This window comes from Lutra lutra, chromosome 10 (assembly GCF_902655055.1).
Source record: "Lutra lutra chromosome 10, mLutLut1.2, whole genome shotgun sequence".
NCBI lineage: Eukaryota > Metazoa > Chordata > Mammalia > Carnivora > Mustelidae > Lutra > Lutra lutra.
The window spans coordinates 17,765,559-17,792,964 of NC_062287.1; the positions used below are offsets into that span (position 1 = coordinate 17,765,559).

At 39.0% G+C, this 27,406-nt stretch overlaps 1 protein-coding gene across 1 annotated transcript; it reads right to left on the reverse strand.

Annotated features, from left to right (window-relative positions):
• Positions 1-1,751: 1,751 nt before the first annotated feature.
• Positions 1,752-26,587, reverse strand: BLID (BH3-like motif containing, cell death inducer). Its single transcript, XM_053447778.1, is given in 4 exon segments — positions 1,752-1,829; positions 1,832-1,939; positions 1,942-2,066; positions 26,572-26,587. Coding segments are annotated over 4 exon segments (327 nt in total).
• Positions 26,588-27,406: the final 819 nt, after the last annotated feature.

Below are 27,406 nucleotides of genomic sequence, written 5' to 3' on the forward strand. Positions count from 1 at the left end.
TAATAGGATACACACAGACACACACCACTCATATAAAAATTACACATGAATGTATGTTCATACATGTATATTTACATGTATCTCCTTCAGTTTAGCTGGGAAATCTGTTTCAAAATCAACTCCTGCTCTCTCCTCGGACTTGATATATAGCCAAGCAGGCCGTTCTCGATTAACCCAGCTCCCTCCTGGGAAAAGTCACAGAATAACTTTATTGATTTCGCTTTACCCTTCTCCGCAATTCTCTGCTGAAATGTTGTCTTAACTCTTAAATGTAAGAGCAAAAGGAAAAGAAAATTAAAACAAAGGGATTCGCTTCCTTAAGGTCATGTTGATTCCCTCCTATTTTTTCCCTATTTTCTAAAAAAATTTTTTGGAGGAACAGGGTACTTGGAACAGAAAAGAGAGGATGCTATGTTTTCTAAGGGTTTTGTGCAACAGATTTCTTTACATTGAAACCTGTGTTTTACACACAATGCTGGACTCAGTACCACATAAACCTCTTCTCTTCCCGTCTCTTATGACTTGGCCAGCCATCCTTGAACACTGCCAAAACTTTTTGGCAAACAATCCCTCCAGCGTTTCCAGGAGCATACCCAAGGCATAGGAATATAGGGAATGTTTACTTCTCATCAGATTTTCCTACCTCAAAAGATCCCAACAAGATTAAGTATTTTATTTTTTCTTAAGATTAAGCATTTTAAACGCAGAAAATTCTTTACCGATCAAGTTTCAGGATGACTGATACCATTTCAGAGAGGTCAGAGTGAGGCTCTCTAGGCAGCCTTTCTGCCTGGACCTCTCCTAATGACCAGGCAAGGCTAACCCACTGCCTCTCTCTCACTCCCCTTCCAGCTTCTGAAGTGCCCCAGCCCTGGATTCTCACTAGGCCTGGGTGGGTCCAGGATACTGGATGGAAGAGAAGGGGGATACTAAAGAGGCTTAAAGTAAGAGCTCTAAAAAAATAAACCGTTTGCATTTTCTTCTCTTCCCCCTACTCCATGGAGCTAGCTAGCTCTTCTTACTCTAATGACTGAGTTCATAAAAGCCTCCGTAGAATTTTTATTTCCTTCAGTTCTCTTTTCTATTACCCACAGCTTTTCTTGTAAAGGGAAGAAAAGGACTGACTGATTTACACCACAATCACAATCTGATTCTTCCCCACTTTAAGAAAAGATGCCTAGTGAAAAATTGTGTGTGTTATTTAAAAATTGAAAGCTTATGTGAATCAACCACCCCTCAGAAGTGAGCTTAAGAAAAAAGTACAGGAAGAAAATAGTAAACAAGGTTACAGAGATGCACACTGTTGAGTACAATTTAGTAGAACAATTATTAACAGTATGACAAATATCTACTTCCAGTGCATGAATAAAATACACTCAAAACCACAAAAGGATAGTGATGTGCTATGCCACCCTGAGGTTTAATCACAGGGGTTTTTTTGTTTTTGTTTTTGTTTTTTTTTTAAACAAAATAACCCTTTCCCCCCATTAACTTGCAAGCTTAGTTTTAATTAAATGTCATCTTACTTTTTACTGGCCAGTTTGTCTTTTTTTCCATTTTGTTTCTCTGCACATAGTGAATCAGACAGTGACTTGGAAGCGTTATGGGTCCAAGTGGGTAGAAAAGCATGCTAAGAATTGGGTCATCTTGTTGAAATCAAGTTTACTCCTGTGTAGTACAGCCAGAAGAATGGGCGAAATTTATCCTACTATCTTGCTGTATCTGTCCCAACTCATTCCTTTCATAGGGCCTCAGCAGGGGGAATTATGTAGCAATGCAGTTTGTATCCTGGTTAAGTAAGAAAGTCTCTGGAGTACATTTCCAAGAACAGCCCCTCCCCCGACCAACCCATGGCGGAGAAGCCAAGATTGTACCTTGTAAGAGGAAACCTTGTTTCCTTAGGTAGTTTAGTCTCTTTGTTGAAACTGGCATCAATTTTCCAGTAGCAAGGAAGAGGGTCCATTCTGCCTCTGGATAAATGGAACCTCCAAAAGCTTGTCCTAGCCAGGCAGTACAAGGCACGCTCTCAGTTTCCAAGATCTAATAGAAAGGTCTTTCCTGGCTTCCTACAATACCCACATGGAACACAACGAATTCACCACAGTTTGAAGCTACCAAGTAAGAAAATGTTTGGAATCAAACGTTCATTCATCCATTTATTCATTCAGCAACTTTTTATAGGGTAGCTCTCATATAGACTGGGCATTGTCTAAGCACAATGTGAGGTGGAAGAAAAAAGATATATCCTGGCCTTCTGTTCTTCTGAACTCCTAGTATCCTTGGTACTACCCTTGATTTCCAGTGGCTACTTGAAAATCCCCAGCTGAAAAACAGCTTCCAAGGGTTCATGTGTTCATTCCAACCCCTTCTCTCCTGCCTCCATGTGGAATATCATTTGATCCAGGTTTGTGTGAATACATATTATTAATTAATATTAAGTCATGACAATGTCCTTTCAACAAGTTTGATGCTCAGACCACAGAAAAGCTATATCTTCTGCCTCAAATTGAGAAACATCTCTATGGTGATCTCTGACATCGAAAAGGCAGGAATACTTCTTTAGATTTTGTTCCCTAATGTGATACAGCCCTGGGAGTACTAGCTTCATTTCTTAGAAAGAACCTAGAGCTGTGGTTGCCTAAGGGAGTTGTTCCAACAGAGACTAGAATTTCAAGAGACAGAAAATGTATCCAGCTGCCTTGTCTGGTGCTTCTGATACTGAAAGTGTCACCCTTCCCATGGTAGACTAGGGGGGACTAGTGAGCATGAATTAAGTCATCTCTTCAATGATGTATTGCAAATAATTTCTCTGGTGAAGTAGCCAAGTTCCTGACCACGGTATCATACCCAAATAAAGAAACAAATGCTGTTATTTTGATGTTGTTGTTTTTGACATTGGGAAGACCTCAGAAACTTCTTGTTCCAACAGATAGACTGGAATTACTGAAAAACTTGCCTCCCCTTCCCAGTTCTTTGGCTAAAATGTATTGGGAAAATGGCACATTAGGCACATTTCTAATTGGGAAAAGCCTGATTATCATAGATAACCCTGATTAGGTGACTTGTAGAGTACTACCATATGGAGAGAGAAGAGACTTAAAATAGACACAACTAAGTTAGCAGTAGCAAAGGTGCTATGTGATTGGATTTGGTGTTTCAAATATCTTTTATCAAAGCAAAAGGAGAAAGAATGTGCCTTACACAAAGTAACCCACAGGCCTTTCTAAACAGAACAAATATGGAACATATACAAAAGTGAGATCATCTGTAAGGAAATATCCTCTCCTTTCACAATAAGCTATGAAGATTTCTTGAGTTTTCATAACCTTGGGCTCTTAACTGTCCTCATGCCATGTAGGCAGGAACTCAGGAACCAATGATACCCACCAATCAGCCACATCCAGAAGTGTTGCATCTGCTATCATCAAAATAATGGCAAGCTTGTAGACAAAGGCTGATGAGTAGGAGGGAGACAACAGGGAGTTACACAGCATACTTTGAGATAAGGCTATTTGGAATCTTCTTTGCCATTTCTGGATATTTCCTGCTAAAGGCAGAACAAGTATTCAGGGAATACTTTGGAGTTTTTCTAAACTTACAGTGATCCCAACACTTAACCGGGGAATCACAGAATATTCTACTCTGGCAAAGGTAGAATTTAAAGGTAACTTGGGAAAATCCACCAAGTGCCTTGTAGAAAACCAAACAGGCAAAAGTAAAATTGAAACCAAGAAGATGACAAGAGAATCATTCAGGCTTGCATCTGAAACCCAGATCTGCCACTTAATAACTCTGTGGACTCTGCCAAAATACTTAACTTTTTGAAACCTCACCTCAGATTCCGGATTTATAAAATGAGGATAATAAAATTTTCCTTTTTAAAAAAGATTTAGGGAGGGGCAAGATGGTGGAGAAGTAGGAGACCCTGTTTCACTTTATTTATTTATTATTTATTTTAGGGAATGAGGGTGCGCACTCATTTAGGGAATGAGTGTGCAGGTGGGGGAGGAGCCAAGGAGAGGGAGAGAATCTCAAGCAGACTCTGCTGAGTGTGGAACCTGATGCGGGGTTCAATCTCATAACCCTGAAATCATGACTGAAACCAAGAGTCAGACACTCAAACAACTGAACCACCCAGGTGCCCCAGTAACATTTTCTATGCCTACTTACTTTAAGGTTAAATGATAACAAGGAATATAAATTATTTAAGATAATGTCTGGCATATGGTAAGCATTCACCAATGTTAGTTCCCTGTTTCTTTCCCTTTATTGATGCATACTTTCCTGATTTCCATTTAACCTCTCCTATCTGAGTTTATAGAATGCTGACTTTTCTATGCTGTTCGATGGATCTATTTTATTTAATAGTTTTAAAAATTATTCTAAATACAAGACATAGAAGGAATATGAACATTGAATAATACTTGCCATTTTTGCAAAAGATGCTCATAGTCTTCTGAGAAAGAAACGTGTGTGTAACTATAAATTAGACAATGGTAAATGGAATTGGTTGATTAAACACTGGGGGGGGGATGGTATCTATTATGTGCCAAGCACCATATAAAGTGTCAGAGACTCAAAGATACATGGGATGCAATCATTGAACTTCAAGGCCCTTAACTTAGAATATAAAGAGACATATGGGCAAACGACCACAAAGGAAAGTGGAGAGTACAAATGATACCAGATAAAGTAGTGCCACAAAGAATGTGAAGTCACTTCTGTTGGGGGTATCTGGGAAAGTTTAAAGAGGAGAAGGTACCTAGGCTAACATATAAAATAACTAGGTCAGAACACAGATAAAATAAGCAAAATTCCTTGAAAAATACACTTGCTAAAACTGACACAGATGAAACAGAAAATCTAAGTGGCCTTATATCTCTCAGAGCAACTGAATCTATTATGTAAACCTTCCCACAGAGAATATTCCAGGTCCAAATGGTATGACTGGTGATTCCTATCAAATATCCAAGCAAGAAGGAACACTAATCTTACACACCTTTCTGAAAAATAGAAGAGGGAATATTTTTTTAATCAAAATTGGAAAACAAATTACAAGGCAATCATAGACCAATATCCTTTATAAACATAAATGCAAAAGTCTTTGACAGAATTTTAACAAATCAAATCTTGTAACATATAAATATAAATATATATAAATATATAAATAGTCACCCATTAGGATTTATTCCAGGAATGTAAGATTGGCTTGTATTTAAAAATCAAGTTAATTCATCATATTAGTAGGGTAAATGGAAAAAAGCACATCATTATTTCAAAAGATGCAGAACAATTATTTGATAAAATTCATACACATTTTTTTATTTTTAAAAAAAGCCTCTCAGCACATAAGGAATAAAAAAGGAACTTTCTAAATCTGGTAACAGGCATTAGGTAAAGAAAACATACTGTAAACATCATCCTTAATGCCTAATTATAAAATTATTTCCCCCTAATGTTGGGGAAAAGTCCTGCACTTATCACTTCTAGTCACCATTTCACTGGACATCCTAGTAATTGTAATAAAGCAAGAAAAAGAAAAGGCATTACTAGAAAAAGAAGTAAAATTGCCTCTATTTATAACTGCTGTGCTTGTTTATGTAGAAAATCCTAAAATAATCTATGTAACAATCACCAGAACTAATCACTGCATTTAGCAAAATCGTAAGATAGAAGAAGAATACATGCACATCAATTATAGTTTTAGATGCAAGCAGCAAATCATTGGAAACAAAGAATTACAAGCCATTTATAATAGCACCATAAAACAAAAAATACTTAGAAATAAATTTTCAAAAATAGGCATATAGTGAGTTCAATTGTGGTTCTCAAAATGTATGTCTACCTGGAACCCCAGAATGTGACCTTTTTTGGAGAAAGGGTTTATGCAGATGCAATTAAAGTAAAGATCTTGAGAGGAAATCATCCTGCATTTGGCTGTTCCCTAGTCCAATGACAGTGTCATTGTAAGGGACAGAAAAGCAGACAACCTTGCTACCTAGAAGGGGAGGGCCATGTGAAGAGATATGCAGAGAAGTTGGCTGAGGAATAACAAGGATTGCTAGCAGCCTCCAGAAGCTAGGCATGGAACAGATTTCTCCCTAAAGAGTCCAGAAAGAACCTGCCAATACCTTGACTGTGACCTTTTGTCCCCTGAACTGCAAGAATAAATCTCTATTGTTTTAAACCAACCTCTTTGTGAAAATCTGGTACAGCATCCCTAGGAAACTAATCCAAGGTGTAAGATCTTTACAGTAAAAAGGGCAAAATATTGTTGGCAGAAGATAAAGACGTAAGAAATGCAGATATATACCAGGGTTCATAGACAGGAAGATATCAGTATCATTATGGTTTCAATTCTACCCCAATAGAGCTATAGATTCAAAGCACTCTGACAGTCAAAATCTCAGCAAGCTTTCTTTCGCTTTTTGTTTTGGTTGTTTTTGCAGAAATTGGCAATTTAAAAATTTATACGGAAACACAAAGGTTCTAGGCTTTTCAAAGTAGTTTTACAGGACTGGAGTTTTCATACTACTTTATTTCAAGATTCACTATAGAGGTATAAGAATAAAGACAGTGTGGTATTGGAGGATAGGATAGACATACAGATGAATGGGAAAGAACAGAGTCTAAAAATAGACCCCCAATGACATGGTCAATTGAATTTTTTGTCAAAAGTGCCAAGGCAATTAACTAAATGGGGGAAAAATCATTTCAACAAATGGTGCTAACTGTACAGAAAACAAGCTAACTGTATAGAAAACAATAAACATTCACCCTCACTTCACACCTTATAGAAAAGTTAACTTGAAGTAAATGACAAATTTTAAAGTGAAAGCTAAAACTATAAATCTTCTAGAAGAAAACATAAGAGAAAATCTTTGAAATTTTTGGGGTAGGCAAAGATAAAGATCAGACACAAAACCACAAAGAATTATAAGGAAACCAACTGTTAAGTTGGACTTGATCAAAATGTAAAACCTTTGCTCCTTGAAAGACACAGTGGAGAAAATGAAAATACACACCACGAATTGAGAGAGAATATTTGCAAAACAGGTCCTATAACAGAATGCTATCTAGCATCCATAAAGACATCTTATAACCCAATAATAATGATAACTAATAACAAAGATAAAATTTATACACTTTACAAAAGGAGATACACAAAAGGCCAATAAGCACATGAAAAGATGCTCAAAGTTATTAGTCATTAGGGAAATGCAAATTAAAATCACAAGATACTACTACACACCATTAGATTGGTTAAATTTAAAAGACCATCCATAACAAGTTTTGAGAAGAGTACAGAAAACTGGAATTCACATATGTTCTTGGTGGGGATACAAAATGGCAAACCACTGAGGACAATAGAAGTCTCTTACAAAGTTAAATACACATCTACCATGTGACCCAGCAATTCTAATCCTAGGGTTTATTGAAGAGAAATAATAACATATGTCCTCACAAAAACGTGCAAGCTAGTGTTCACAGAAGGTTCATTTATCATAGGCAAAAACTGGAAGCAACCCAAATGTCCATCAACTCCTAAATGGATAAACGAATTGTTACATACCCACAACACAATGAAGTATTACTCACTGATAAGAAGAAACAAATCACTTACACATGTAACAGTATGGGTGAGTCTCAGAATCTTCATACTGAATGAAAGAAACCGGACACAAAAGAGTATATACCATATTGATTCCATTTCTACAAAATTCTAGAAAAGGCAAACCAATGTATAGAGACAAAAAGCAGATCAGAGCTTGCCTAGGGCCAGGGTGAGAGGAAGACAGACAGCAAAAGGACCCAAGGAAACTTTTGGAAGTAATGAAGATGTTTTGTATGTCAATGGTCATGGCTGTGTTATAGATGCAAGTCTGTCAAAATGCATCAATTGTATATTTTATTTTATTTCAATTGTATGTTTTAAATGGATATAGTGTGTTGCATGTAAATTATATCTCAATAAATTTGCTAAACATATTGAGGAGAATGACAGCAGATGGACAGGGGGAAGATGGGGCATGCAGAGAGAAGCGTAGGAACAAAGACACAGACGAGTAAATGCCTACATGCTTTGTTGTGGAAAATACTTTACAGATTTCCTCCAGGCAGCAATCCTGTCTTGTATTATATCTGTGGTCCTCTCAGTGTCCAGAAATAAGGAGGGAAATGATGTTCCTGAGTTGCATAGAGTTCCTGAGTATATAGCCACAGGCTGCTGTTTAGAGAGTGTTAGGTCTATACCAGACGACCAAGTACAAATCCCAATCATGTATCCTTCTGAGACCCCTCAAGGTCATTTTACCTCTCAAAGCCTAAACTGCAAAATAAAAATAACAATATCCCCATGAGATACAGTTGTCGGAAAGGTTCAGAGAACACCTAGGAGAGCCCCTAATAATAACTCAGTACACGTTCCGTATCCATGACAAATAGTGAAGCTTCCAAACATATTTGTGGATGGACATGCCAACTGTTACTTGGTTGTTCAAATACTCAAATCTTTTATTATCTGCATAAGTGTTATCCACATCTAGTGATTTTCCTAATCAGAGACATGCTCCTATGTTACTTCACTTACTCCAGAAATTAGAGTTGATTTTAATATTAGGTTGGGAAGGATACAATTACCAAAGTAAATGTGTTCCACCAAAAAAAAAAAAAAAAAAAAAAATCACATAAAGCGTTCCAAAATAGCAGTGACTTGGGGATACTGCATTGTTTCTGGATTTTCTATGCCACTGCTTTCGAGGAGTGCAGTCAATGGAGAGCCAACTATTGTCTAAACAAAAACCAAACACACAAAAGATAAACAAGTGGTGGGTAAATGTGGTCCCGGTCTGAAGGTTTCACGGAGAAACTAGAATAAAAAGATATAGCAAGAGCACCCGACTATGAAAAATCAAGGCAGAAGGAGGCTCCTTGATCCAGTCTCTCAGAAAAGGAAAATTGCTAGAAGATGGTCTTTAAGAAGTAACCGGACACATTTAGTCCAAGAACACAGGCATCCCTCTCCCCAGAAAGAAAACTGACAATCTAATTGCACTTTCAAAGACTGATTGATTCCTACGAATGTTTGCCCAAAATGGCAAGTTACAGGGGAGAGCACTTATATTCGTTGAGGAGTTCCGGGATGGAAGACCTCAGATGAGCCTTGTTATTTCTCTGTGTTCTGTGGTACACGGGTGAAGGACTCTTCATGACATAGAGGAAGACAGGGGCTTATTTTTAATACATTTTTGGTGGTAAACAAGTTTCTTTTGGTTTAGGGGTCGGCAAGCCACAGCTCTTGAGCCGCATCTGTCCTGCTTACCTGTTGTCCTGAAATCTGCTGGATCCCACTTTTTGCTCTTGGCAATGGCTGTGTTCTCACCACAATGGCAGAGGGAAGTGGTTGCCACAGAGACTATCTGATGCACAGGGCCTAGAATATGTACGCGCTGGCCCTTTACAGATCAAGTTTGATGGCCTCCTACCCAGATACTGGAATATCTGCATTGATGCTGTCTCGGGTACCAGGGAGCTATTCTAAAAAAACTCTCAAAAGTTGTTTCTTCTCATGGTTTAGTGGGATCCTACTTAGAACTGAATTCTCCCAATTTTTCCTGAAACCATTTTGCTAAGATTAAGAGAAAGGTTTTCCAAATATTGCAACCCATATCATAAGTTTATGGAAGAAACTGTGCAATGAATGTAGAAAGAGAAGTTCAGTTTCAAGATGCCACTTAAACCGACTATGAGGCAATCTGTGTTTCTCTGTTCTTGCCTCATTGAGGGGCAGGATTCTTCTTTGGACTTTGGCTGTGGCCAAATTCTGAGGCCCTAGAGCCACCTATGCCAGCAAGCCCTGGAACACTGAGAAGACAGGAAACCTTCTATTACTAAGACTGGTTTTCAGTTTTGGTTGTTAATATATCCCTGTTAATCACCTGACCTTTAAAAACCTAGAACTCTATTTGCTTCAACTTGTTCCTCTTCTGTACCTTATTGCTCTATACTAGAACCTTAGTCTCCTGTCACCAAACCCTTCCTGTTTATTTGAACTTCTGGTTCCGTTCCTTCCAGATAATGCCGGTCTCATGTTATCCATATCCCAGAGTAACCCTATGTCTTTAGTCCTCTCTGGGTTCCACTTCAACCATGTTCAAAAGGAGAATGCTGTGTTTTCAGGTACTCTGTACAGAGCTACTGAAGAGAAATAACAAGGCCACCACTGGGAATACAAACACTGTTCTAATTTTCAAGCTAACAGATTCTCTTGATATTACTAAAGGGAATTTAAATGATGGTTGCAATCAAACTATTTCCGTATCGGTTGAAAATAGCCAATTTAGAAATCATCATAAACTTTAAAACTTAAATTTTTTTCCTCTAAAATAGTAATGAGAAGGAAGAGTATGACTTCATGTTCATTCTTAGAAAAACTTAAAATAGCAAAGAAAGAAAAGATATTCACCTGACATATGAAAAGCCCACCTGGGTATTTCTAGGGACTCACAAATAACTTAAAAGAAGTTTAATACAAAACTTAAAGCTCTGAGTTAATCATGGTACTTCTTAATCTTTCAATAATAAAACACAGTTGTGATCCTTGAAGTGACTGTTTCTTTCTTCCGTCTCTGCCTGAGGGTTGTGTGTCTAGCTTACCCTTCAGTGCTCGGTTCTTGGCATTGTTTCATGGTTAGTAGGGACAATACTCTTTAGAAGCACTGAAAACAATGGTATTTCCATTAGTGAATGAACAACACTTTAGCCTGTTTTAATAAAAATGGTCACCAGTGAAATTAACAAAATGGTGTAGGTATAGGTGTGTGCTCAAGAGAAGGCCCTCAATTAAAAAAAAAACAACTTTTTAATTAACATATAATGTATTACTTGTTTCAGGATACAGGTCTGTGATTCATCAGTCTTACAATTCATAGCACTCCCCATAGCACATACCCTCCCCAGTGGGTGATCCCAGCCACCCCACCCTCGCACTGCCCTCCTGCCCAGCAACCCTCAGTTTTTTTTCTCTCCTTTCCCCCCACAATCTCCCCCACCCTGCCTCTGAAATTCCTCATGTCAGAGAGATCATATGATACTTGTCTTTCTCTGACTGACTTATTTTGCTCAGCATGATAGTTCTATCCCACATCATTGCAAAAGGCAAGATTTAGGGGTTTTTCATGGCTGTATAGTATTCCATTGTACACACACACACACACACACACACACACACACACACACCATTTTCTTTATCCATTCATCTGTTGATGGACATCTTTCCATAGTTTGACTATTGTGGACATTACTGCTATAAACATTGGGGTGCAGGTACCCCTCCGGATCACTACATTTGTATCTTTAAGGTAAATAACCCAGTAGTTCAATTGCTGGGTCATAGGGCAGCTCTATTTTCAACTTTCCGAGGAACCTCCATCCTGTTCTCCAGAGTGGCTGCACCAGCTTGCATTCCCACCACAATGCAGCAGGGTTCCCTTTGATAGAAGGCTCTCAGGATGGGAATATCATACTTATCTTTGTTTTTATAATTCCACAGTAAGCTTAATTTCTATTGCACATGATTGATTATGGGAAAGTTGATAATTTCTCCACTTTCCAGACACTAGACTTCACTTTCCATCCCAAAAACACACACAATAATAATCGATACCGTAAAGAGAGCAACACACCCTGCTCCCTGACCCTGAGGTCAGTATTTCTTCCACCTCAACCTCCCAGCACCCAGCTTATAGCACTGAGCAGAGCGTGTGCTTTTGGACATTCCATGTAGCAAGCTGGATGTCTCCACAACACTCTATGCCTGTATTTGAGAGCCCCACTCAGAACTGTATATCGACTCATTTCACTTACCATTTCCCTCGATCTTGGTTAACTGCTTCCCCAGGTCAATGCTTCAGAGACACAGGCTCTAAGTGACACAGGGGAGCAATGGAAGGGAAAGAAAGCACCAGAAGACAGAAGGAGGTAACTGCCAACCATGAATACTAAGATGACCAAGAAGCAAAAATCAAAGAAAGACTTTAGGAAGGCGTAGAATTCAACACGGGTCCTTTCCTAAGGTGACCCTTAGCCACCAAGTGGGTTAGGGGCAGAAAACTGTTTGGAAACCCTAAGAAGAGTGTTGTGATACTGGATAGATAGCTTTTATTCTGATAAACATTTTCTTTCATAGAGGACTTTGTTCCTTGATAAAATAGGATAGGTGAGGAACTGCTAACATCATTGAAAAGGGGCTCATTTACTACTTTGATGTGGCTGTTGTACATTTTGTTCTCTCTTGCTTTTACATGTGGGGTCTATATCAGAGAGGGCCAGCTGTGTGACATGTGCCCCATGCATAAGCACAGTCAGGTGCTTAATGACTGACTGGTGATGACAATGACCACGAGCTTAATAACAGCATCTTCTCTAAAGGCTGATTAATGGGGTTCCAAGTTAATATTTTTTCATCCTCTCTTTGCACTCATTTTTTAGTGGGTGTAGAGAGACTACAAATTGAACATTCCTTGAAAGAAGAAAAGCAAAATGTTCTATTTAGAAGTAGGTAGATAGCTTTGTTAGAATCTCTGCTGATGGTTCAGAAACAGGATTTCCAAGATTTTATTCCTATGACTCATGCTATGATGTGGACATAATCTGTCTTAGCCAACCTCCATGTCCAAGGTTTTCATAACCACATTTCCCATTTGCAACATATTAAGAGGATCTGCAAAGTTAAGAGATCCTTGATTCAATCAGAAACAATACTTAGTACTTTTGCAATAATCCACCTATGAGCCAGAAAACCAAGGGGGTGTTGACAACTGCCGTGATCCTATGATTCTGCCATACCACAAAGGAAGCTATTTAAGTTTCTATTTGAACACAGCATTCCACAGAAACCCTTCTCTCTCTACTAACGGATGACAACTCTATAGTCTTGGGCTCCCCTCTGGGATACTCTTGTTTCTCATCACCACTGAGTCACACAAAAACGGGAAAACCAACCTCGGCCAAACAGCATTCCCCATACTGATTCCTTTTTTCCTCCCGTCTACTGAGCCATTGTTCTTCCAGATTTAGAAGGTGTAAGTTATCTTTGATTTGCCCCTCTGCTCCCCTTCCCAAGTCCATTTTTACAAAAGTTATAAAGTCTATTGCTCTTCTGTGTCTTTTATTTCTTCCTTCCCCTCACTTTTCACTGCTGTCTTTGACTAAGTCCTTCGCCTCCTCACCTCCTGGATAACTCCAGCATTTTCCCTACTGGCCTCCCTCTCTCTAGTTTCTTCCCCCTCCAGTCCATCTGGAGTTCCATTAACAGAATACATACTCTGCTTTAAAAAAAAAAAGAAAGAAAGAAAAGATTTATTTATTTCAAAGAGAGAGAGAGTGAGAGAGAGAGAGAGAGCATGAGTGGAGGAAGGGCCGAGCAGAGAGCCCTATGTGGGGCTCAATCCTGGGACTCTGGGATCATGACCGGAGCCAAAGGCAGATGCTTAACCGACTCAACCACCCAGTGCTGGTTGAGGTGCCTGAATATTCTGCTTTAAATTTTGCTTTTATCATTCCCTAACCCAAAGTTTTCACTGACAACTTATGCCATTTCATATCCATAAGACCATTAATGTGAGAAAACCACACAGGCAGTATAACATTAGAGAATTATTGTCATTAGCCATAATGACTCTTGCTGGCATTTAGAATATGACATACTATAAGCCATTTTCCTGGAAGTATAACCTGATTTGTAACTGCTGGCCAACATGCTACCTTGGGTTCTAGCTGGGTCAGACTCAACACTGTCAAAACGAGCACACCCTGCTCTTCCCTTACCAAGCACTCCCTCCCGAGAGAGACATGGAAGCTGCATGAGAGTACAGGTGGGAGCTTTCCATACTATGAAATAATCAGACATACATGGTTTGCCCAAAAGCTCTGTTCTTGACCCTGTCTCATTTATTTTATTAAATTCTTGGATAAAAATAGATTATATTCTTATCAAATCTTCAGACATTAAAAGGGAGGGGAAATAAAAGCTATGCCAGACAACAAGATCAAAGTTCAAAGAGAACTCCCACAAGAGGTCAAAATGAAGAGCACCAAATATGACAGAAATAAATACTTTTTGAATGCTAGGTTCCAATCTCCAACTGAACTGGGTGGGGGAGACCTCCTAGTACAATTTTTTAAAAATATTTCCAGGGGAGGAGATCAGGATGAGGGTGAGGACTAGGGTGTGGGGGAATGGACTATTTATAAGGGAAACACAAACCAAGCCAACATGCTGAATTGTGAAGGATCTAGAAATCAAATATAGTATTAGATTTATTCATGTTTCTTTTGAAAAGAGGACATTAAGAAAAGATGTGGGGCACCTGGGTGGCTCAGTGGGTTAAGCCTCTGCCCTCAGCTCAGGTCATGATCTCAGAGTCCTGGGATCGAGTCCCACATCAGGCTCTCTGCTCGGCAGGGAGCCTGCTTCCTCCTCTCTGCCTGCCTCTCTGCCTACTTGTGATCTCTCTCTGTCAAATAAATAAATAAAATCTTAAAAAAAAAAAGAAAGAAAAGAAAAGAAAATATGTAACATCTCTTCTTTTAGGACTATCCCAAAACAAAACAAAATGACCCAAAAAGCCAGGGAGCAGAATGATTCCCTGCAGCAGCAGAGGGAGGAACTAGACCCACTGGTGGAATGAGATGTATTGAGAAGTTAACTTCTTGTGACTCAAAGTGTTCCAATGTCGACTGAGTGACAACAACACAGGAATATATTTTGGGGGGGGGGCATTCTTAGAGTGTGGAGAGGGTAGACAACCTGAAGACTTTGAACCACTAAGGTGTGGTATTGCTCCTCCCACACCCATCATACCCTCTGCTCACCTGTCTCTACAGCGCTGATTGTATGTGGTCTCCAATCAGACTTCTCTGTCTCACTGAGACTGGGAACTCCTTGAAGGTAGGAATTCTGTTTTTTATCTCTATATTCCTGGCTTCTAGCACAGTTCCCAAGGAACTAAGGTACTCAATATATTGCGCTGAATTATAAATTTCCACCTTGAAAAGTCCTACTGCCCTTCAAAGCCTGCATGCGTTACCGCTTTCCACAAGATTATGTCTCTACTCCTATAGCTTTTATATTCTGTGCCATACCATTTGCCACAATGTACTTCTCCTTATCTTTCCTTGTATAGTATTGTTTAATGAGTGCCATAGCTAACTCCCCAATTAGACTGTCCATTCCTGGTGAACAAAAAGTTACCATATAAAATTAAGCCCAGTGTTTATCACTGTGCTCAGCACTGAACTGATTAGTGATGCTGTGCTTCTAGATAGACTGCAAAGTACTCTAGAAAATTTTAACATTAAAAAAAAATCTTATTACAAAGAGAAAACTTGTAACTCTATAGTGAAGAAACATGGCAGACCCTACCTTAATCAAGTGATCAAAAGTAACATCGCCAGTAAGACATAGTGACATCGTTGACCCCAATATGATGTCATCATCTCTTCTGAGGAATTCTTGTCAAAAATAAGTAGCCACAATCTCATCATCAGAAAATATCACGTTAATCAAAACTGAGGGACAGGGGCACCTGAGTGGCTCAGTTGGTTAAGGGACTGCCTTCAGCTCAGGTCGTGATCCTGGAATCCTGGGATGGAGTCCCACATCGGGCTCCCTGCTCAGCAGGGAGTCTGCTTCTCCTGCTGACCTCTCTCCTCTCATGCTCTCTCTCATTCTCTCTCTCTCAAATAAATAAATAAAATCTTAAAAAAAAAAAAAACCAACCTGAGGGAGAGTCTGCAAAATATTTGACCATTAGTAACCACTAGAAGTGTCTGGGTCATGGGAGACAAGTAAAGACTGAAGAAATGTCACAAACTGAAAGAAACAGTAAACATGACACAATGAATGTAGGATTCTGGGTTGGACCTTGGCCTTAGAGGTACAAGTTGAAAAATTCTCACAGAGTCTGAAGATTAGTTAGTAGCATTATAACAATGTCAATTTCCCAGTTTTGATCATTATACGATGGTTATAAAAATGTTAACGTTAGGGAAATTCAGATGAACACTGTACAATTATTTTGTAAGTTGTCTCTAAGTCTAAAATTCCTTCAAAATAAAAATTTAACTAAATCATCTTTGGGTTTTCATCAACGAATTAACAAGAGAATGGTATCTATGCAAAGTTTATACACGTTGAAGAGGAAATGGTCATTAGTGATAAAGAATTTGAGTGGAGATCAAAACAACTAAAACAGCTACCTTTAACCCAAACAAACAAGGTACACTTGATTCTTGTTATTTGCAGTAGTTAGATCTACAGAGTTGCCCCCAAACACGGAATTAGTGAATACCGAAGACCTGCTCCCAGGGCAAATACAGAGAGAGTTTCCTGCAAGCCTCTGGTCATGTTTTCATCAACTGATCAATACATAACCTTGACTTATGTGTGTTCCTGTTTAAAGACACCTTATTTAGTATATATTGTTGATACATGAACATTGAACCTACAGCCAACAGCTATAATTCCTGCTTGAATGAAGCTTATCTAACACATGCATTTTCTCCATAAGGCACAGGACAGTTTTTTGTGCTTAGGAACTAGCCAGCACTTCGGCATTACACTTGGGGGCCATTTTAAATGGTGAAATCGTCAACAAAAAAGTGCAAAACTGCAAAAAATGTGACACTAAACAGACCTCGAAAAGGACACAGGATGAGAGCTGAAATGAGAAGGCAGAACGTCACCTTGTTTGACCTTAGCTGGGAACGTGTGAATTGGGTGACATAAATTTTCGATGCTCTGTGCATGTCTACAAGTGACCACAAAAGCATTGCCAGTATTCATTTGGGTGTATAAACATAAATACGTTTTAATGAGTTGGCAAATTTGAAAATATGGAATTCATAAATGAGTATTGATTGCACCCTTGAACATATCCCGTGATTGTGAACTTAGGGTACCTTTGCCTTAAGCGAATAAGGGAATAAGTATATTATTTGCATTTTTGAAATGAAAAATTGAACTCTTGGAAAAATGTGAAAGCAGCTGAGGATTTGCTACATATCAGAGCCTGGTGGCAAGAATGGGGCTTCTTCATTATGACTGTCCCAGTCTGGGGCGCATGGGTGGGTAGGTGGGTTAAGCCTCTGCCTTCGGCTCAGGTCATGATCTCAGGGTCCTGGGATCGAGCCCCACATCGGGCTCTCTGCTCAGTGGGGAGCTGCTTCCCCCACCTCTCTCTGCCTGCTGCTCTGCCCACTTCTGATCTCTCTCTGTCAAATAAATAAGATCTTTAAAAAAAAAAAAAAAAAAGACCGTCTTGGTCTTTGTATCCCAGTTTTCTTCGAGATGGAGACAGTTCATGGACATTTGTCTCTGAACTTTCATTCCACGTGGAGGTGTTTCAGTTCTATAATTTAGTTCTGTCTCAGCTACAGTCTTTCCTTCCTTGCTGTCTGAAGGCTGTTCCAGTACCCAGACCTCATCAAATCCAATGATATTAATCTCCTTTCATTTCTAGTGTAGTCAGCAACACACATGGCCACCACCTGAGCTCACCTTCGGGAATGGCTCCACCCTCAGGAAATCTCTTCCCTTGTCGCCTACCCAGTCCTCCCTTGTATTGGACACATTTGATTTCCAAGTGTGACGAAGAGACTTCAAAATCCCTTTGGACCCCCCCAGCTTATCACTCTCTTCTAACTGTATTTCTGCTTGAGTTCCATTTTGTCAGTAACTTTGGTCAAGTCATTTCAATGATGCTTTCACTAGAACCCAAGGATCTATTATCTTCTGACCTTTTACAGCTCTTCATTTTCCAAACTATGCTCCTGAGTGATCGCCATTTCCCCCCCTGCTTCTATCCCTGGCCTGCCAGATATTCCTGGGAAAATGCACAAGACCATACTGCTTAAGTCCAAAATAAATTAATTTACTTAATTAACCTTCAGCAAGTATTTGTCCTCCTTATTCTGATTCATCTACTGTTGAATCCCAATTGCACAGACAGGACATGCCAAGCATTCCCTCCTTTCTACACATGTTGCCAAGCCTCTATTCAGACTGATACGGGGATCACCTAAGTCTATGGTAATAAATTCTTAACTATTCTCCCTACATCCCGTCCTGTCCACTTTACACGCTAATTAATCATCTTAAAGTAGACAGTTAATCAACCTACCTGCTCCCCATCGCTACCTGGCAAAACTCCAAACATGGCATTTTTTACCATGGATTTACATGGCATTCAAATCCCTCTACGAACTGATTTCTGATTACCTGTAAAGTTTTTTCTTCTTTCTAATTTGTCTAAGCCCAAATGGACTATTTCCATTCCCAAATAAGTCCTACTTCTTGCTAATCGAGTCCCTTCTTCACGCTTCTCCCTTTATCAGGAATATTTCATCCCAAGTCTCTGTCCCTCAAAATCTGGCCCATTCTTCAAGCCCCAGCTCAAAATACATCTCTTTCATTGAAGCCTCCTCCAATTCTGTAGTTGGAAATATCCTCTTCCTCTAACTCGCTGTAGCCCTTTGGAAATATATTTAATGAATTTGTATTTGTGAAGTAATCATTTTGTAATTATTTTATTCCTTTCACTATATTTCAAGATCTTTGAGGGCAGAAATATCATATCTATCTTGCCTTTACCACAGCACCTAACATAAGTGCTCAGTAAAGTACTATTTATCAGCTGAATGAATGGATATGAGGAATGAATATATATATATATAAAATCCATGTACAACAGAGAAAATTGAGCAAGTACAACACATTGTTAATGGCCAGTATTATTGATGTTAATTATTGATCAATTATTGATATTAATCATTGATAAATTAAAACTTGAGAGAGACATAGAGGAAAAGAGAAAAGAACCACAAATTAACAATTATTTGATAAAGTGAAATGAAATTGATTAGGAAAACCAAAAAGTTGACTATTATAACATTAACTCTCTGGTCAGGGTTGTACTGTCTTTCAGACAGAGAGATGTGTTTATTTCCTTCCTGGGATTAAAAAATAAAAGGTAATATATGAACAAAATGTATTCAATGAACTTACATATTGAACAAACACTGTTAGATGCCATTGATACTGTGATAGTACCTCACTTAATTAGAACTTAATTAGAAGGACTTCTTAATTTTGAAAAGTGGAAAAAGGAACTCAGTACTCATTGTTTATTCCATTTGCACAACAAATACTAATGAAACGAATCACCATCATGACTATCACTACCACCACCATTGTAAAACATATTCCTCAGTTCAAAAAAAATTCAAAAACTATAGTAAAAATGTGGCTCAGTAGGAAGCTATGACAACTGGGGAAGCTCAGTCACATCAAAGCAAAGCCATTCATCATCTTCATGACCATGATGGTTTTATCTACACTCAATAAACAATGCATAAAAGGGCAGATCTCCTCAAGGGAGATTTCCTCCCCAGTAAGTTTCATCCCATTGCAGTGAAATTGCACGTGAGTAATACAGTTTCTTATCAATTCTGTTCTGATAAGCATTAAAATATTTCTCTTCGGGTCTTCTACCCATATCCACAGTTTACCAAACACTTGAGTTTCTGGGAACTCCCAATATCCTAAGAAAACTTTTCAAAAGCCAAGTTTTAACGGTGTCCTATTTTCACTTGGCTGTTAAATCTATTTCAGAGCCAATCTTGTGCCCTGAAACAATAGCGGAATGAAAGGGAAAAAGCCCGTGGATGCTTCTGAATACAATACGGAACTTAAACGTGGGGTGCAAATGTTTAGCTGAGTTTCACATTTCCTAAATCACAGGCCTGTCAAAATTGTTTACTGAAAGAAAATCTGGTTCAAGTGAGCCAACACTTATTAAGCAACTATTATGTGTCAGCTTGGGAATAAAAGGATGATTGAAATGATGTCCGTCCCATCAAAGAATTCACCAAAGCTCTCAGTAGAACAGACATGTATAACACTCATCTAATGATATGCTGGCTGTTTGAAGAAAGTGTTACAGGAGCACAAAAGGAAGAGCTGCCTGAGGGAGGTGAGAGGCAAACAGAATGAGAGAAGGTGACCTTTGAGCTTGGCTTTAGAGGACACAAACAGTCAAAACAAACATACCCTCAACCGTGAACCCGGCCCTCAGCGGGGATCTGAGTTTTCGGGTGATTTCAAAGCATGAACTATGACAGTAATTGAGATGAAAGATAAATCATGGTAGAGTGTGAAGAACCACCAAACTGAGATAAGTGAGTAAAAGGCACTAAAGAGAGTGATACTCTCCCTTACCCTTAAGACTGCGGGATGAGGCATATATGGGACGTTTCATATTGAATTTATTGTGGGAAGTGACTTGAGAGATGTCTTCAGCTGACACAGTGAAGGTTGGGAGTGACTTACTGGAACTTGTACCATATACTCCAAGAGAGCCCATAGAAAAATTATCATCTTTTAAGAAATGGTTTCAATTAAGGATAAGCAACATGATCAATTGTGCACTAAGTTACGGGATGTCAGAAAGTAATGCACTGTATTTATATAGCCTTTCTCCTCAGTGCTGAACTAGAACGGACTTTCAGAAAATAAATCAGGACTGGGGAAGCAGAAAGCACCATAGAAGGGACTGATCATCAAGTCCCCAGACAGAATTCCTATGACCATTTTTATCTGAAAGGATTAGCATCTAGACACCTCCTCTGAACAATAAATGGCCTGAAGCTTACTCAACTGGCTTAGGAACACAATTCATGGGTAATACTAGGGTTTTGACATCTGCCTTCTTATTTGGTATCTCTTAACCACATTAGTTGAACCTGCGTATGCCAGAGAAAGTTGAGCAAGTAATCAGCTGAGAAACTCTAAGTCCTCTGGAAGTAAGATCTCTTGACCGTCCCTGTATTTGTTTTTAAGGAGACCCAAAGTCGTGTATGGGGGAGATTTGATTAAAAAAAAAAAAAAATCAACGAGGCAAAGTAGGAGGTTTGGGGGGTAGGGAAGGAAAAAAATGAAACAAGATGGGATGGGGAGGGAGAAAAACCGTGAGAGACTCTTAATCTCACAAAGCAAACTTAGGGTTGCTGGGGGGAGGGGAATATGGAGAGGGCGGCTGGGTTATGGACATTGGGGAGGGTATGTGCTATGGTGAGTGCTGTGAAGTGTGTAAACCTGGCGATTCACAGACCTGCACCCCTGGGGCAAATAATAAATTATATATTAAAAAAAAATCAACAACAACAAAGCCACTTATTTTTAGTCCCAGATAGATAATTCAAAGTATCACCTGATGTAGAAAACATAAAATATTTGTATAATACAGAGGGGGAAAAAAAGACTCCTTAAAAACACTGTCTTTGCCAACACGATCCCGAGGAAACAATTTTTTTATTAAAAAATTGAGATTCCTCCCAATGCTTCATTTGCCTCGATAAATGTAGCCCAAGGCACAAAAACATATTCTTAATAAAGTTGAAATGCAGAGTGATTATGCTTTATTTATCATGCTTGTATTTTCCCAGCAATTTTTATTTTTCTATCATTCCCAATGTTTTAATTTCCCATGTGCCTAGGATAGAATGTAAAATTAAAACAACAATTAAACCAAATCTCCATTGAAGAGCTTTCTTGATAAGTACGGCAAAGGTTTACTGATTTAACAGGACAACATGTTTATAATTTGCTGGTGGCAGAAAAAAATTCACCTACTGGGGAATTCTGACATCTCAAATCTACACACTGAGATGCTGGAAGGGAACTAGAGGGAATGTCTATGATTTTAATTTACTTATCCTATTTAGAAAAAAAAAGTCACTTGAGTCATTCTGGCTCACTTTCCTTAGCATTAGTCATACTGCATTTCCTTAAGCCTGTGAATGTGTTTCTATGTAAATAAACTATGTAGTTCACTTGGGGATAAAAGTCACAGTATTTAGAGATTATAAAGACCTATTAGATCATCCGGTCTGGCCCACAAGAGATAGTCCCCAGATAGGGAACGTAACTGTTGATCTTTGCCAAGAGGCCAAGAAGAAACAGTTGGCAAAAGTATTTTCCATGCTTTTTAAAAATTTTAACTTATCGAATAGTGCTTTGGTCACTTCCCAAGTGGACGAGTAAAATTATCATTAAACAGTTTCACTTATCAGGGAGACACAAAGTTTAACTTATCTGAGTTGACCATGTTCCAGCTGCCTCCATTTGTTGAAGAAATGATCTTGTTTGTAAAATAAGAACAGTAAGGCATCTGCTCTTTGAACTAGCCAGACAGTTTCCTTTCAGTAAAGAAAGTCAAAAGGCAAGCTCTTCTTAACTTTTTCCTAATCTATTTTCACCAGTTTCAGAGCAAGTAGAAATGAAAACCCTGATCTTCTCAAAGTGGAAAATAAATACAACACACTAGGATATTAATAACGGACTACTTTACAGATCAAAGTGTTTTCCGCTCCCTGTTCCTACATTTCCTGAAGTTAGGAGTAATTTCGAAATTTAAACTATGGAGAGCTTTGGTGTTAGAGCAAAAGTCAAGAAGCAAATCAGTAAAAGGAACCCCAAAGAAAATAGTGAAGATACATGTTCTGGTAACCATTCCCTTTGTCCTGAAGTTCTTAAATCCTTATTTCAGACACAACTCTAGGTTCCCTCCACCCAGATTATATTCAGAAAATTGTCAATGTTACTCTTTAGTCTCAACCTCATTGCTATGGAGAAAGCCATATAAATAAATACCCCCGCCCCCCCCCAAAAAATAGCACAAGTAGGAAAACTAATGTATAGTAGAGGGTAAGTAGGTAATGCAAAAGGAAAATGAGACCTAAACATTTTAAGTAGAAGTATTTCTCGTCTACTAAACATGAACCAACCTAACCCATGACGTAAGTCTTCTATTTTTATGGAGTTAGAATTTTCAGAGTGGGTTTGATATTCGTGTCATGGGAGATTAGATTATATTATGAATGCTGTTTTAAAAAATAGTGTGGTCCTTGACTTCTTGAAGTCCACATCCTAAGTCAAGCACTTACATTCCATTTAAGCCTATGACAAATTTGAGGATTTCAGAGGAACTCAGTGAGACTCTCCATGTGCACTGAGCACGCACTGTGAGCTGAGCCCTTTGCAGGTGCTGTAAAGAATTATAAAGGAGGTATTAGATATGGTCCCTGCCCTTCCAGAGCTTACAGTATTATGGAAAAGATAACTATCTACTCCCCCATCCCTCATCTCCCACACAGGATGGAAAATGAGTGACTAATTTCTGTTATCTTGCTTCTGTTAACTTGAACTAGAAAATCAGAGTCCAGACAAGAAAGTAACACACTCAGATGGGGAAACAGAGGGAAGTTCAGTGAAAGGATTATTTGTGAAGATTGGGCAGAGTTAAGAAAGGCATTAAGACGCATAAATGTCCAAGTACTAACAGAAGGGGAAAGTCATCACCAAGGTGAGGTGTGAGGGAATGGCAGGGGGCGGGGGGTGGTTATCAGAAGCTAGAGGGAGACTTAGAGCCATCAGAGTGGCCACAGCCTTCAGTAGGGAACAAAGCCAGGTCAACCCCATGGCCTGCAGGAAGATGGTCAGGGGGATGAGGTACCAGACCTCTATCTCCACTTTCCCTGGGGTGTCCTGCTGGTGCCTCCTCTTGGCTAAACACAGTTAGAAGCCAGAGGGCCAAAGAGACTGTTGAGACAGCCCCTGATTAACAATCTCTGAGAACACAGACCAGGATGAACAAAGGTACGGGGAAGATCTGGCAAGGCAGAGAGCAACCAACAGAGCGGGCCAAATTTAGAACCACACAAGTTCACAGGATAATGTATGTGCTATATTCAGAAGGAAATGTTTTGGTAGATCAGTGAAGGGTAGGGTTTAAATGGCAACAGAGTATTTTGGCACTTTCTCATTAGATGAGATCACAGTCAATATTAACTTGAGTTTCCAAACTTAAGCCATAGGACATAAACTGGTTAAACTGTAGTTTAACCAGTATTCTGCCAAGCTGAGGCCTATAACTGGCATTTCCACACGTCACCTAAGTATACGACATTAATTTAGTTTGACGGTGCTGATCTTGAAGTGCAAGGTAATTTCAAAGCATGAGCTAGGGGAATAATTGAGATTAAAGATAAATCAGAGGCAGAATGTGTGCTGAGACACGAAATGATTTATAAATCTGGAAGAAATATTACATTGTATTCCAAGCAATCTTAGCTTTAAGCAAAATAGAGTATTTTTTTTAAACTGGTCATTCATGTCTATTATACATGACCATTTTGAGAAAAACGCTACAGATTAACCAGAAAACTCTGTTTCTTGGTCATGAAAGGTAATAAAAAGTTTACTCTCCCTCCCACCCTCAATGGAAGTTTACTTCCTGTAAATTCATTTTGTACCTTTCTGTTCTGTCTTCGGGGATCTGTTCTCCTTGAATTATGCTTGATTTAATATGTGTTTTGCATATTGGTTCCAGTATTTAACAGCACTTCATTACTCAATAATAAAAAGCTACAAATAGATTAAAAGACTTTTAAACTTTTGGAGGATTCAGAGCAGACATCGTGAGCGCCCCATTTAGGTTCTGAAGTTGCTTATTAGCAGCTGACGAGACGTGGCATAATGCTGTAGCGTGCCGCCCCACCGTTGATCCTCATCTGCCCCAATCTGGAATGCAAGCTATGATTTGAATTCTATACATTTTATTCAAGTTTAAAAATGGCAACCGCAGAACACTTGGGGCCTTATTCATTAAACAATGAGTCATTCTGGAATTCCTTTCCCTCCTTCCTGGACTCGGTGAACTTTTATACATGAAATTTGGCTGCCCTTGACGCAACTGAATCAACAATTAGGGTACTAGTATCACAATGGACCAGGGTGGCTGGAAAACAGGTCTAAAAATGTCCAGTTCGGTGTGAAAGCTGGAGGCACAGGCCGCTCTTTCCCTCCCCGCCAACCCCCACTAAGGCCAGTGTAGTCACCGGACAGAAGTGGGCAGTAATCAATAACTTACACCCTCCAAATGTTTCAGAGACTATACATCATGACACAGAATATTTGATCATGATTTTGTGCCCCTAAACTCTATAGATAACCCCTCAAAAGGACTCCTGAACCAGAATTTTTTTTTTTTTTTACCAGACTGAAAAGTCTTTAATCCTCAAGAAATGGAGCATCCTAAATTTAGTTTCCAATGACAATTCAGAAACTATAGAACAAATTTCTTTTTTAAAGTTCTATAGGGTTCTCACCACAAGGAGATTTTCTTTTTTTTTCTTTTTTATTATATCTACAGGACAATAAATGCTAACTAAACTTGTTACTGTAACCATTTTATAATATGTGTAAGCCAAACCATTATGCTGTATGCCTTCAATTTCTACAGCAGTGTATGCCAATTATATCTCAATAAAACTGGGGAAAGAATGTTCTATAGGAACAGGAAGTATCCTTGACAAAGATTTTCCTGAGGGACATTCTCAAGTGAATGGAAAATAAGACCATATAAATACATTTCCATATGATCTTTATATGGCCATATAAAACTCACAGTCTACTTTTGGGTAATTTTCAAGTGAAATCTCAGAAAAATTATAATGCGTTTTTTTGCTTTTGTGTGTGTGTGTTTTTTTTTTTTTTTTTTGCCTTGGTTCCCTTTTATAAGCATATTGGCCCACAATTTATCTGAAGCACACAACAGGTAAGGACAAGCTTGCACAAAGGTAGGATAGGAAAGAAAGAGGCATCTACGTCTTCACAGAGCAATTTGGTCACATTTGAGAAAATACCCCATGAAGTCTTTTACCCTGAATTTGTCCCTTGAAAGGTTAAATCTCACTTCCTCCTACCAGAACTGGAACTATTTACTAAAGCAACAGAAAGAAAATGGAAGAGACAGAATTTTCCATCCAGAGGAGTCTCAAGCCCTATCAAACACGATGTCGCATGACCCTCCTCCTCCTCCGCCCTTCCTTAATGCACCATATAGAGAGGGCTCTCGTGTTGTAAAGGTGTCATATATATTTTCTCTTCACTCCAAGCTTCCTGAATAAAGAGAGATCTATTTGTCTCCATGGTGTTTTCGCCATTAACAGTATCAGAGCTGCAGGAACACAATGGGAGATGTGTTTTCCGTTAACCTCTTGACTCAGAGATGTCCTGATGCTAAACGTTATTGCATTTTGCATTAGCACAGAACAGTGGGAGTTCTGTGACTGATGTAAAAGGGTTGAGAAGGGCCACAGAGGCTCTCGTGTGCTCCATACTGCAGTTGATGGTGGAGCATGAAGCACATCATTTTTGTTGAGAAAGAGCACAAACAGGAACTGGGGAAGGAGGTAGTGAATTTCACATATCCCTCATACCCCCTTCTGTTCACCACTGAGATAACCTCTACTGGAGAATGACATTCAGTGCTTTAACGTACCCTGTTCTTAGACATTAACTAGGCCGAAATTAATTTACTCTTCTTTATTACCCCAGCGATCTATAAACATGGAAGGACCAAGAGGATTAATAGTTGCTGTTTTCTTAGGCTACTTTTTCCATTGCTTTAAAGTGGCCTTCAGTGTTGGCAGCTCATTTGGTCACCATACCTGCAAATGCTACCATCGTGTTCGTGTTCCTTTGACAGCATGGAGACAGAACTGGAAATTTCCCCTGCCATGTCGGATATGGAGACTAGGAAGATTGTAGTCACTGGCATCTGAGACTCTTCAATGACAGGTCCAGAACTGTAGGATATTCTATGTTACAGGTGTCTCAGAAATGGTCTGGGTCTAGTCCACGGATTTATATATTTAGACACTGACACTCAGAAATCTTAAATGATGTGAGCATGGCAGAGCCGGGTTTGGTACCTGCACTCATGTTGCTGGCTGAATCCTCTTTACATTTGCTATTCAAGGATGCGTGGAATGGATGGTCCCAGTAACCAGAAAAGTCTTTAGGACTACGCTCAATGTCACAGTGTCCCTATTTCTAAGATGCAACTTTCACAGGGCTGCATCTTGAGTTCTGTTGGTGAAAGGAACTAAGATATTTTTAAAAGATAAGCTTAGTGACTACAATTAGAGGCGAAATTGCTGTACTTATCTAAAGATGGAAAGCTGTCTCCAAATTTCTTGCCCTCAGCTTAAAAGCCCAGACATCCTGGGGTTCAAAAGCAGGTGATCATGTAGAACTTTGTTACCCAAGAGTACGTTCTATACCAACAACTTCAGCTTCATGTAAGAGTCGGTGAGGAGTGCAGAATTTCAAGCCTTGTCCTGACCTACTGAATTAGAATCTGTGTTCTGACAAGATCTGTGGGGATTTCTATTAATTAAAGTTTAACAAACATTATTGAAAGGAAGCTTCCAATGGAATTCGGAAGTCTGGCTATTAGAGAAATGGAAGGTAAAGACCATCAGAGATTGGTCCTACTCCAAA